This window comes from Patiria miniata, unplaced genomic scaffold (genome assembly GCF_015706575.1).
Source record: "Patiria miniata isolate m_02_andy unplaced genomic scaffold, ASM1570657v1 HiC_scaffold_19, whole genome shotgun sequence".
Lineage (NCBI taxonomy): Eukaryota > Metazoa > Echinodermata > Asteroidea > Valvatida > Asterinidae > Patiria > Patiria miniata.
Genome location: NW_024037057.1, coordinates 5,753,497 through 5,765,570, shown reverse-complemented (window position 1 = coordinate 5,765,570; position 12,074 = coordinate 5,753,497). Strand labels below are relative to the sequence as shown.

The window sequence follows — 12,074 nt, the reverse complement described above, 5'->3', positions numbered from 1 at the left end:
GAGACTTTTTTTTTTTTGGCCTTAACTCCCCTAATAAAGTGTTTTGTGCTTTTAATGTGGCTTTGTTGTTTGTCTTTCTTTTCTTCCGCGCACAGCAAAGCCATCAAGCTGTACATGCAGGACCTGTGCGTGTGTCCGAACAGACTGGACAGCTGGGCAGGAATGGCGTTAGCTCGGAGTGGACGACTCGAGCTCAAATTCAACATGGTCAGTTCAACTTTTTTTCATAATGAAGAAAAAAAATTGCTCAAACTCTTTACTAGTTCAGTTTAGTTTAGGCGTATCAGACCATTTGCTTTCCTGCATTTTGTTTGTTTTCAATAATAACACCCCTCAAAATGGAAAGAAATTTGTTCAAAACCTAACATGTTGAAGTTTCAACTCAGTGGATATTACACTTTTCGAGAAAAACTGAAAAACTATGCACAACCTTTTTATCATGAAACATTTTGTCAATAGCACTCTTTATTTCCAAAAATCAGTCAATTGACTGATCGTTGGAAATCACATACATTACTAATTTTCTTTTTAATGACAGTAAGCCAGATGGTGTAATTTCACGGGTTGTTTAGTGCCAGTGTGATCTTTAAAGGTATAGTCCATCATTTGTAATTTGTGTATTTTGTTCGTTTCAAGCAACAAACGTGCTCAAAATCTAAAGAAGGGTGCTGAACAACTAACCTGATGAAGTTTCAGCTCAGCTTCAGCTGTATATTTCGAGAAAAACAGCATTCTAGGATCTCGATTTCAAATCAAAAGTTGCTGAATCATGTTTTGAATTGGGCCTGAATTCAGCGTCCGGGACACGTTCTCACTGAGCCGATTGTAGCTACGCAATGTCGCGCACTGATCCGACGAATTATAGCAACCGCGCGTGTGTGCGTCGTGTCAATGCTTGCACGCGCTTTGCCGAATAAAAAAACGAACCACTAACAAAAATTTGTAGGAAAGGCCTTCTTTCATTGATTTTTTCAAAATGACAGCTTGCCAGAAAGAATAATTTCACAGGGAGTTTAGTCTCCTTACTATCTTTCTCCTTACTATCAACCAAGTATGTTTTTCAACAATAATTACGTCAGTTACTTTTTGGATAGCTGCAAATGATGGACTGTAGCTTTAAAGGGAATGTACATCATTGGCTTTTGCTGTAATTTTCAGATATGGAGTATTTGAGGGGTTAGTATAATATATCAAATATTGTTACACTGACATGTTTGAAGTTTTGTGTTCGAAAAAGCTGGAAAAACCAAGAAAAACAAAATTGTGCAAGTAGTCTGGTTCCCTGACTCCACTAAAGATGAAATGGATCAATTTATAGTTGCCAGAAAATTGTAAGGTAAGGGAACCAGTCTAGCTGGCCTGCACCCGTTCATGAACATGTAACCAATAGCAAACAAAATTTGGACTGAAAAAAGGTAAATTTGGAGCAGAAGTTGAAATAAAGTAAGGTTTTTCCAACGGTGGTCGGCCGACCACCGTTGGAAATGCGTACAAAAATACCATTTTCTTGAAAATGACTTCACACCAGGTGCCATAATTTTACAGGATGCTTTAGACTGTCATTTACCAACATCCTACTAAGGTATTTCATAAAAACTTGGTAGTTTTATTTTTCGATGTTTGCAAATGTTGTATATTCCCTTTAAGCTTTTTGATAAAAATTTGGTAGGTGACTTTTGGGATAAATGCAAATGACCCTGATTTAGATTGGCTTTTATTTCTACCTAGTGTGACTCTAAGACTGAAGGGACCATCTACAAGCACTCCGTGGCCGCGTTACGCTGTTTTCAGCGTGCCCTTGAGATTGATCAGGCCAACCGATCGTTGTGGATTGAGTACGGGTCAATGGCGTACATGGTGCACTCGTACGCTTCGCGGCAACTTAAACAGGTAAAATGCCATTAATGAATCAGTCACTTAGCTTGTTTTTCTTTCAAACCCTAAGTATATGTCTGCCATTTTTCAAATCATTTTCTAAATCTTTTCAAAGGAAGGGTCGACGCCTCTCTACCAAATGTTTACTGTTCCACATGTAAAACGGTCACTGAAATTATTGCAATGAAACACTTACAATATGTCATGCTTTCGACAAGTCTTATGTTTGCAAGATGCATGGCAGTTGGATGCGTTGTGCAGATGTGATATGTCGTAGCGCTGTGATGCATTTTAAGTTATGACAAGTGTCATGAAATCGGTACTGGTCACAGATAGCTGCGTACACTAATGCAACCATTGTAATAATAATAATGATGGTAGTGCCTATAAAGCACTTTCCATCATATCAACAATCTCAAAGTGCTTTACAATTATTACCCCGTTCATCAGGCCATGGGACCACGCGGCAGCCGATATCAGCGCCCAATCGGTCCTCGGCCCTCACAGGTACCCATTTATACTCCTGGGTGGAGAGAGGCAATTGTAGTTAAGTGTCTTGCCCAAGGGCAAAAACACGATGTTCCTGGCAGGATTTGAACCCACGCACCATCATGCGTGAGTCAAACACTGTAACCGCTTGGCCATGGTCGACCGTAAACCTTTGATAAAAGCTTGCTCGATCACTCAATCAAATTTGCAGAGGGACCAGTTTTCCCTGACGGACGACATCGTGGAGTTCTTGCAGGAGAAGCGATCGGAGTGCCTTGGCCTGGCCGAGAAGTGCTTCGAGGCCGCCAGGCAGTGCGAAGTGGACGGGGAGGAGGAAGAATGGTTGGTGCACTACATGCTGGGCAAGGTGGCCGAGAAACAACAGACCAACCCGGAGGAGTTCCTGGAGCACTACAAGAAGGTAAGGGGAAGTGTAGCAAGGAATTGTGGGATACCATCGGGGGCAAGCATTGCTAGGGGGGATGGCTGGTGCACTACATGCTAGGCAAGAACATTTCAAGAAGGCAGGTCAGAGGTCAGATGATGGCAGATGCATGATGGGATATGAGGGAGCTTGGCAGAGACATGATGGGATACCATGAAGATAATTTGTGAATTTGAAATTTGAGTTTCCGAGAAAAAAAACCAAGACTTTTTCCATTACCTTTTTTCGAAGGTAGGTCAGAGGTCAGATGATTGCAGATGCATGATGGGATATGGGAGGGTGGCAGATGCATGATGGGATACCTTGGGTGATGGTTGGTGCATTTGTATAGAAAAAGTATAGAAAATTGGAGTTTCTGAGTACAAAATAAAAGACTTTGTACCATTTTATTGTTTGTTGATTTTTTTTTACCTTTTTTTTCATTTGTTTCATGTTTATCTATTGTTTCATTTGATTACATCTGATCTGATCCCAACTGATTAAATTTGATTCAATACAATTTTTTTGAACAGGCTGCTTATTACCTGCATGAAGACGAGGCCAAATATCCCAAGAAGGTTGCCTACCACAACCCACCGGATCTCTCCCTGGAGGCTTTGGAGGTCAGCAGTCATGCATAATTCATGAGTTCTAATGAATAAATCATGGTTTGCCCTGGATAGGTTGATGAATTGAAATTGAAAATATTCACGACACACTGAACTCTCCAAGGGGTCTCTCCCTATTGGCCTTAGAGGTCAGCAATCATGCATAATTCATGAGTTCTAATGAATAAATCATGGTTTGCCCTGGATAGGTTGATGAATTGAAATTGAAAATATTCACGACACACTGAACTCTCTAAGGGGTCTCTCCCTATTGGCCTTAGAGGTCAGCAATCATGCATAATTCATGAGTTCTAATGAATAAATCATGATTTGCCCTGGATAGGTTGATGAATTGAAATTGAAAATATTCACGACACACTGAACTCTCTAAGGGGTCTCTCCCTATTGGCCTTAGAGGTCAGCAATCATGCATAATTCATGAGTTCTAATGAATAAATCATGGTTTGCCCTGGATAGGTTGATGAATTGAAATTGGAAATATTCACGACACACTGAACTCTCCAAGGGGTCTCTCCCTATTGGCCTTAGAGGTCAGCAATCATACATAATTCATGAGTTCTAATGAATAAATCATGGTTTGCCCTGGATAGGTTGATGAATTGAAATTGGAAATATTCACGACACACTGAACTCTCCAAGGGGTCTCTCCCTATTGGCCTTAGAGGTCAGCAATCACGCATAATTCATGAGTTCTAATGAATAAATCATGGTTTGCCCTGGATAGGTTGATGAATGAAAATTGAAAATATTCACGACACACTGAACTATCCAAGGGGTCTCTCCCTATTGGCCATAGAGGTCAGCAATCATGCATAATTCATAAGTTCTAATGAATAAATCATGGTTTGCCCTGGATAGGTTGATGAATGAAAACATAAATATTCATGACACACTATAATCTCTGCAAGGGTCTCTCCCTATTGGTCATGGAGGTCAGCAGTCATGCATAATTCATAATCCTTATGAATAAATTAGTATTTATCTGGACAACTTCAAATGAGTTGAAACAGAAATAGAATGACTGGATCTTTACCAGTTGGCCATGGGGGCAGCAAATATGCATAATTCATGAGACCTCATAAATAAGCAATAATTTCCTCAGCACAGTTTGCGAATTTAAATAATGAATATTTATGACTCACAATGAATAATTGATTACTCATCTATTAACTTTGTGTTGTCTCGCCAGATGTACTTCAGGCTCCACGCCTCCATCTTGAAACTCCTCGATAAACCGGAGACAAGTTTCCGTGGCGATTATGCCATGCTGCAGCGCTATGTCATGGACGCCATGGACGAGCCATTCGTTTCTGCCCAGGAGAAAACGGACACCAGTGAACCGTAGGTTGACCTTTGACCACCCAATTTTACTGCCCCCCCCCCCCCCCACATATTTTAGACATTTTCAGAGCGTCGTATGTTATTGAAATCTGAAAACTTTTCTCCTTTAATTCTTTTTTTAATCGCATACCAGACCCTCGTCAGCTGACAACGACCCGGACACCAAGTCGCCGGTGCCGAGTGTCAAAGTTCAACTCGAGGACAAAGGTCAGGGCGATGCCAAAGGTCAAGAGGTCAAGCCCAAAGTCCCCGGCAGTCCGTTATTCGTCGCCACCCCGACGGACCACGACTACGTGCGATCGCGAGGCCGGAAGAGGCAGCTGGTCATGACGACAACAGGTGAGGGCGGTGTAACTGAAAATTGAGGCTCGGTCATTCTTTGCGCAGATGCTAATGCAAACCATTATTCGTGACGTCACAGCAAGTTCTCACTCTGTGAATTCACTAAAGTTGATGGCATTATATCTCCCGCGAATTCAAAGTGCAGCCACTCTTTATTTTTGATAGACTAAATAAATATAGGAAAAAAATGATATTGTACAAGACGGTATTGTACAAGACGGTATTTCAATGACCCGAGGTCATTCAAGATAACCTCACTGACGTGATGTTGCGCGATGTAACGCGCACGCCCATTCTGCTGGTAATTTACATGCAAGCGCCGTTCTCCCGCGTTCATGCGCCTTTGAAACATTTGATTATCCCGAATGACCCTTGACCCATATCATTGTGCACATGCGCAGTTGATATCCCGAACTGGATTATTGACAATGTTCATTGTTTTTTGTACTTTCAATTTGGTTTATGTTTTTTTTACACCCTTGACGACAATGCTACCCTCCAGTGTTCAAAACACCATGGCCCACATATCAAAACAGACAGCAGTGAATTTAGTGAAATGTATTTAGAGCTTTTCGTTTTCCGTAGTATGTTGATACCGTCTTTAGTTGTGTAAATTCTGTAATGCTTTCTTGATCCCCTTGACTTTATTTCAGATGCATCCTCAGAGTTTCCGATGCTGTCTCATGATGACCATGCATCGGGGACCTCAAATCCCCAATCTCAGGACAAAGATGCCGTCGGTGGTCCCACCTCCGCGGCCGAGCTCCTGAAGTCCTTTGCCAAGATCCACACGGACATCCAGGACCAGCCTCCTGAGAAGAGGAGACGTGTCGAGGATCTTGCGGGACCGGAGACTGCGTGTCCCAACGACGGACAGTCCGCGGAGCCACGGTCTGACTTCGAGACCAGCAAAGCAGCTTCTCCCAAAAGCCTAGACCGGCAGAAGGAATCTGAGACGCAAGAGGGTGCCGATGATAAATTAATGCCAGCATCTGGTGAAGGCAATCAGTCGGAGGCGGAGAGTCGCACGGAGCCCGATCTGAAGGGATTACCGGAGGCGAAACCTGGAGATGTCAAAGAGGAAGAGAAAACAAATGAGAAAAAACTGACGGAAAAGGAACATGAGGATGGTGGACCTTTAAGTGATGCAGGAGGGAAAGTCTCATCAGAGAGGCAGCAGTTCGCGACAAGTGGAGAACCGGAAGTAACAAATGCAGTTACCACGGAAACAGCTGCTCAGACGAACTTGGAATCAGAGACAAGCACTAGCGTTATCATCATCTCATCCGAGGAATCGGAGGATCAGATGGATTCCGAAGAGTCGACGAAGATGACGAAGGAGGTGATCGCAAAGATGAAAGATTCACCAACAGCTGCAGGCAGCAAGGTGCGAGAGGCAGCTGGCGAACAGAAAAATGTGGTTATCAAGGAAACGGCCACACAGGCCAGCGAGGAATCAGTCAGCAACATCTCCGCCATCACCATTTCGTCTGGAGACTCCGAAGAGCAGATGCAGTTTACGGGCTCTGCAGCATCCAGCAGAGAGATCGAGGACGATGTTGGGGATGACTCCAAGATGGATGCAAAGGAGGCAGACAATAAGACCTCTGAAAAGTGTAAAGAAGAGGAATCAACAATGAAGAAGGCAAGAGAAGGAAATCTTCAGGATGATTTGAAAAAGAATGAGAAAACGTCAGAGATTCTTGAAAAACAAGTAGCAGATGATCTGACGACGACGAAAGAAACTGAACAAGATCTAGGAGACGGTTTGGAAACAGACGAGAAAATGGTAGTGGATGTTAAACCTGATAAGAAACAAGACGCTGATGATAAAACTGTGAGTGATAAAGATGACGGAAAAGCGAGCGACGGGCGACAGCCAGAGGACGAAGGAAAGAAGACGGAGGCAACTTGTGGGCGGAGTCAGGAGGAGCAGAGGGCGTGGTTGATGGAGCGTTGCCTTGAAGCCATGAAGCTGTGTCTGTCCCGGTTCCCCCAGCACTACAAGTCGCTGTACCGGATGGCCAACGCGTACGCCGTGTCTGAAACAGCCCAGGTAAGAACCGAACAGGCCATGCCAAAATCATCGCGGGTTTGGGTACGGCTTGGACTAGTTACCATTGGCATTCTGTAGTGCCTATCCATAGCCATATTAAATTTATGACATTGCCAATTTTAAGAATCGTTTTGCCATTTTCAAGGGTGTTTTGGTGTCTTTATGCTAATGCGAATTTCCATATTCATGAGCAAACGCGTCCTGTCATTTCAGGCAGAAACCTCAATGTTACAGCTATTTCAGCATCAAAAGTTGCCAGAATTTTGGGCGTTTTGCTGTCATAAATTGTCTTTTCTTTGGTGATGCGTTGTTGTGTCAGTACACGGCAGTAAGCCCATGGGCAAACTTTTCTTGCAAATCACAAATGAGAATTTTATTCCTTATACCTGCAAACCCTCTTTTGACCTCTGCCAAATTTTTATTTTTCTCTCAATATTTTACTTTTTTGACATGTCGATAGATGCAAACTTTAAAAAGCCACAACTTGTCAATGGAATGTCTGATTGAAGTGCAACAAACAGTACTTTAAGAATAATATTATTCTCTTTCTTAAAGGTATAGTCCATCATTTGCAGCCATCCGAAAAGTAACTGGCGTAATTATTGTTGAAAAACAAACTTGGTTGAAAGATAGTAAGGGGACTTAAAACTCCCTGTGAAATTATTCTTTCTGGCAAGCTGTCATTTTGAAGTAATCAACGAAAGAAGGCATTTCCAACGGTGATTCTTAAGAAGCACCGTAGGAAAATTTAAATTAGTAGATCGTTTTGTTATTCAGCGCAGCGCGCACAAGTATTGGAACGACGCACACGCGCGCGCGGTTGTTATAATTCGTCGGATCAGTGCGCGACATCGCGTATAGCTGCAATTCAAAACAATTCAAAACATGATTCAGCAACTTTTGATTTGAAATTGAGATCTTAGAATGCTGTTTTTCTCGGAATGTACAGCTGAAGCTTAGCTGAAACTTCATCAGGTTAGTTGTTCAGTATCCTTCATTAGATTTTGAACACTTTTGTTGCTTCAAACAAACAAAATGCACAAATTACAAATGATGGACTATATCTTTAACGCAACTGGAGTGTTTATCCAATTGGCGCTAGTAATCACGTACGCACGCTTGTATGATGAAGCGGATAGACCCCAAAACAAATATGGGAACTGTCTTTGAACATGTTGATCAGAACAAATGTCCACATTTTATCAAAATATCAAACTACCCGGTAGGTGGAAAATGACTATGTCATTAAAAAGTTCTTAAGATCATTTTTGTGGGACCTGGTTTTATCTGATGTGCTTGCCCTCTTCGGTTGTTCATCCACTTGCAGGGTCTGAAGTGGAGTCGTGACCTGTTGCTAGGCAGCAGCCAGCCCTGGCAACACATGGCTCACATGCCGTCACCGGGGCTCTTCGCCGAGCACTGGAAGACCAAGAACCTGTTCCACGGAGTCTGGAGAATTCCCATCAGTGAAATCGACAGGTAAAGAAATCGGTCAGAAATCGCTCGACAAGTCCATCACAAGTCCTCCATTCCCGAGTCAAGCCCCAAGCTATTCAAATGAACCGAGATAAAAAGCAATCCTTTGTCATTGTCCACGCCCTGGTATTCGTGAATCGACTCGTGGATTCGGGCGATTCACAATGCAGTGCGCCACCAAGAGTTTGCAACGGAGAATCAATTTTTCAAGTTTACGGTCGACAAAATATGGCCCGTTTGAACGAGTGTCAGTAGACAACTTGAGCTAATTTGCTCAAGATTGGTGCATAGCGTTCTACTGCCTTAAAAAAAACATGTTGATAAAAAGAAAAGAAAAGGGCGGCAAACAGATACTCAAATCATACGCTTACAAAACTACTGACCGGAAAAACGAACAATATCAAATGTCCCACGCTATGAATTTGTTAACCATTTCCCACAATGCACTGCGTAAATTGAACTCTCTGTGGCAAACTCTTGATGGCGCACTGCGTTGTGAATCAACCGAATTGACGCATGTATAAATCTGGGCCTGTTTGTTTCATTCCAGATCCTGATCGAGATCATGTGATCCAGTGCCGTGCAAGAAAAAAACAGAATCACTCTCGACGCCAAATCCTTTAGGCGCACACGAATGTTGTCTGCTTCAGATTTGTAGGCAGAGAGGCTATGTTTACAAGCTGTCTAAAATTTCTTGAAAAAGCGAGTCAAGTCGTACTATTTTTAATCACCAAAAATGCATTCTAAAAGAAATGTGAAGAAATATTGGCGCACAATCTCATATGATGCTTCAAATCTACTACAAAGACCCAACTTTTTCTCTTCGCACGTGGCGCATGTCGCCATCTTTGATCATGCGAACCCACCTCGCGAGCAGGATCTGTTAAAACGTGATCCGAGCAGCTATTAATGCGTCAGATCGCTGATCATGATCGTGGGCAAAACAAACAGGCCCCCGATTGTCTTATACTCACTGACGTCCTCAATCCTTGTCTTTGTTTAAATTCGATAATCTTAACACTTGTAGTGTCTCACGCTTTCCTGTAGATCGGGGAGTTTCTCCTGGCACATGTACCGCTCTGTCACGCTGCTCATCGACGTCCTCAGCAGATTACGGGATCACTCCATGCTGCTGCAGATTGCCGTCAAACTCAACCGAACCCCGGAACTGGGAAAGTGAGTTGCATCTAAACCAGTCTCGCTAATTGGTCCGTCCTGCCTGTCAATCGAGCTGTGCGAACTGACCAATCATATCACAGCTTTAGGTCAGGTGACCACAGCAGCTCGGTTGAACTCGGTCGCAAGCACTGTGACACGTATACGCAAACCAGAGTTGGGCGGGGCAAAATCCAAGACCGGCCAGCACTTGCAGTCATTGTAGAAGGCAATACGTTACGGCATGCAAATCATAAAATGCATGATTTTGCTGACTAATCGTGATCATAGTAAAACCTTCATTTCCCAACTTCTCAAGTTCGATACAAGAAACCTGCTCTTGGAAGGGAATATAAAGTCCTGTTTCTACCCGTGAGGGAATTTTGAGAGTTGCCGCCCGATTCTGAAGAAAGTAAGATAAAACTGTTTTTGAAATGGCGGGAAAAGCTAATTCAACTACTGTTTCATGACAGCTGTGAAATTGCACAAACAGCTGTCTCCAAGTCGTTTGAAATATAGTTGTTTATAATAAATTACATTGAACAGCCGTGCAACAAAATTTGTGATGCGATCAAGCTACATGAGTCGTTTGTTGACCCGGTCAAAAAGAATTTTATTACAGATTTCAAAAGAGCACAATCTCAGCATTACTGCTGTGAAAATCGCATGCTGATACCATCTTTAGTTCAAAAATTATGGAAGTCGGAACACCAAGAGATGTGATGAAGTGATGTGATGAAGTGGCCCTATTTTGGCCTGTATCTCTACATAAACATTTCCGACAAACGACTCATTTAGCTTGATCGCATCACATTTGTTGGCTAAATTCTATGCACGCTGTAAGTTACACATGCTTTCACAATACTAGATTCTATTTTTTATGTACTCAAACTGAAAGTCAACTCATGACTAAAAATACAAAGCCTTTTCTCTTTGTGCAATTTGTTCCTGATTTGTAGGAAGTTCCTGCGTGATTTTGACAGACAGTTTCTTGCCAGGCATTGCTACAAGATCTGCGTGGAGGTCCTCGCAGAAGAGATTGAACTAGCGAAGAAGGGAGACAAGGAACAACAGCAACAAGTAATTCATATCAGATTTTAAAAATGTGCTGTCCATGATAGTTTTTTTTTTCGGAATTTCCCCCCCCCAAAAAAATAGACATGTTCTTAACCCATTAGGCCAAAAAAAAAAGTCTCCGGTTTCTGGTATGGAGTTTGCCCAAAAAGTGGTGCGGCGACGCGTTTTTTTTTTTTTTTTTTACCTGATTTTTTTGCTTCAAATGTCGGCTGATGACTGCAAATGGTGCCCGACTAAACTAAGTGCAAATATATGGGAGTCCAGAGAGGCCACATGAAGCTTATTCTCGACCAAAACCCAATCTAAAAACACGTTAAAATTGTGCAGCAGCAGGATTCCAGTCAAACCAGTGAGTTTGGCGGTTTTGAGACATCATCTTTCTTTGAAAAAAAACTTTTTCACTTTGCCGACGCGCATGGCTACGGCGACGCGCGCGCATACCAGAAACCGGAGACTTTTTTTGGGGGGGGCCTTAGCAACTGTACTACATTGTTTTTATTCACGAAAGAATCAAAGTTTGTCTCAAAACTTCTGAACAATTTCTCGTATTCAAACTTCCAAATACCCTACAAAACATTTTAAAAAGGGTTTCTCCTGAAGTTATAACAGATTTTTACAGTTTTGTAAAATATTTTCTTTTTTTTTGATAAAGTTTTTCCAGCTACAGAACATTGTTGATTTTGATGACAAGTCAGTGAATGATATGTTTAGTTTGATACAAGTGTGAATTGTTTTATTCCTTTCATTCGGTCCCGTCTCAGGCCGTCCTGTCAGCATATCGTCTGGTCCAGACGGTTCAGAACAAGCTGCAGACAGACCCTAGCCTGCCGACCAAACTGCTGTGCCTTGCCTTCAAGATCTTCAGGAATATGCAGGTAATATTAACCCTCCGACGCAGAAAGCACATTTACTAACACGCTTACAGTAAGGGGTCCCTCCGGGGACCCAGATATTTAGCGCCTTGGTTTGAGGCTACACAACACAGTATCTATATGTACACAATCTCGACATGTCTGTAGACTATAAATAAGGAGGTCATTGACAGGAAACAGATGTTGTATACATAGTCTGTGGTCAAGTCGTGCTCTTGGCTACCGGCAAGTGACTTTGTTTTGTGCACGTGTATATGGGCAGCCCAGGTTGTCAGGCTCAGATATGCCTGACCCGGGGTCACACACTAAAGGTGACTGCATATATCCGTAGTGGGTGT

General features: G+C 42.6%; 1 protein-coding gene across 1 annotated transcript in view; it reads left to right on the top strand.

Moving 5' to 3' along the window:
* Positions 1–12,074, top strand: part of LOC119725506 (calcineurin-binding protein cabin-1-like) — a 52,279-nt gene that overhangs the window by 37,090 nt on the left and 3,115 nt on the right. Inside the window, exons 31-41 of the mRNA XM_038196919.1 lie at positions 96–207; positions 1,729–1,890; positions 2,576–2,785; positions 3,322–3,411; positions 4,607–4,758; positions 4,892–5,097; positions 5,754–7,156; positions 8,484–8,635; positions 9,680–9,808; positions 10,747–10,867; positions 11,626–11,739. Of these exons, the coding sequence (XP_038052847.1) occupies positions 96–207; positions 1,729–1,890; positions 2,576–2,785; positions 3,322–3,411; positions 4,607–4,758; positions 4,892–5,097; positions 5,754–7,156; positions 8,484–8,635; positions 9,680–9,808; positions 10,747–10,867; positions 11,626–11,739 (2,851 nt within the window). The remainder of the gene's footprint in view (positions 1–95; positions 208–1,728; positions 1,891–2,575; positions 2,786–3,321; positions 3,412–4,606; positions 4,759–4,891; positions 5,098–5,753; positions 7,157–8,483; positions 8,636–9,679; positions 9,809–10,746; positions 10,868–11,625; positions 11,740–12,074) is intronic.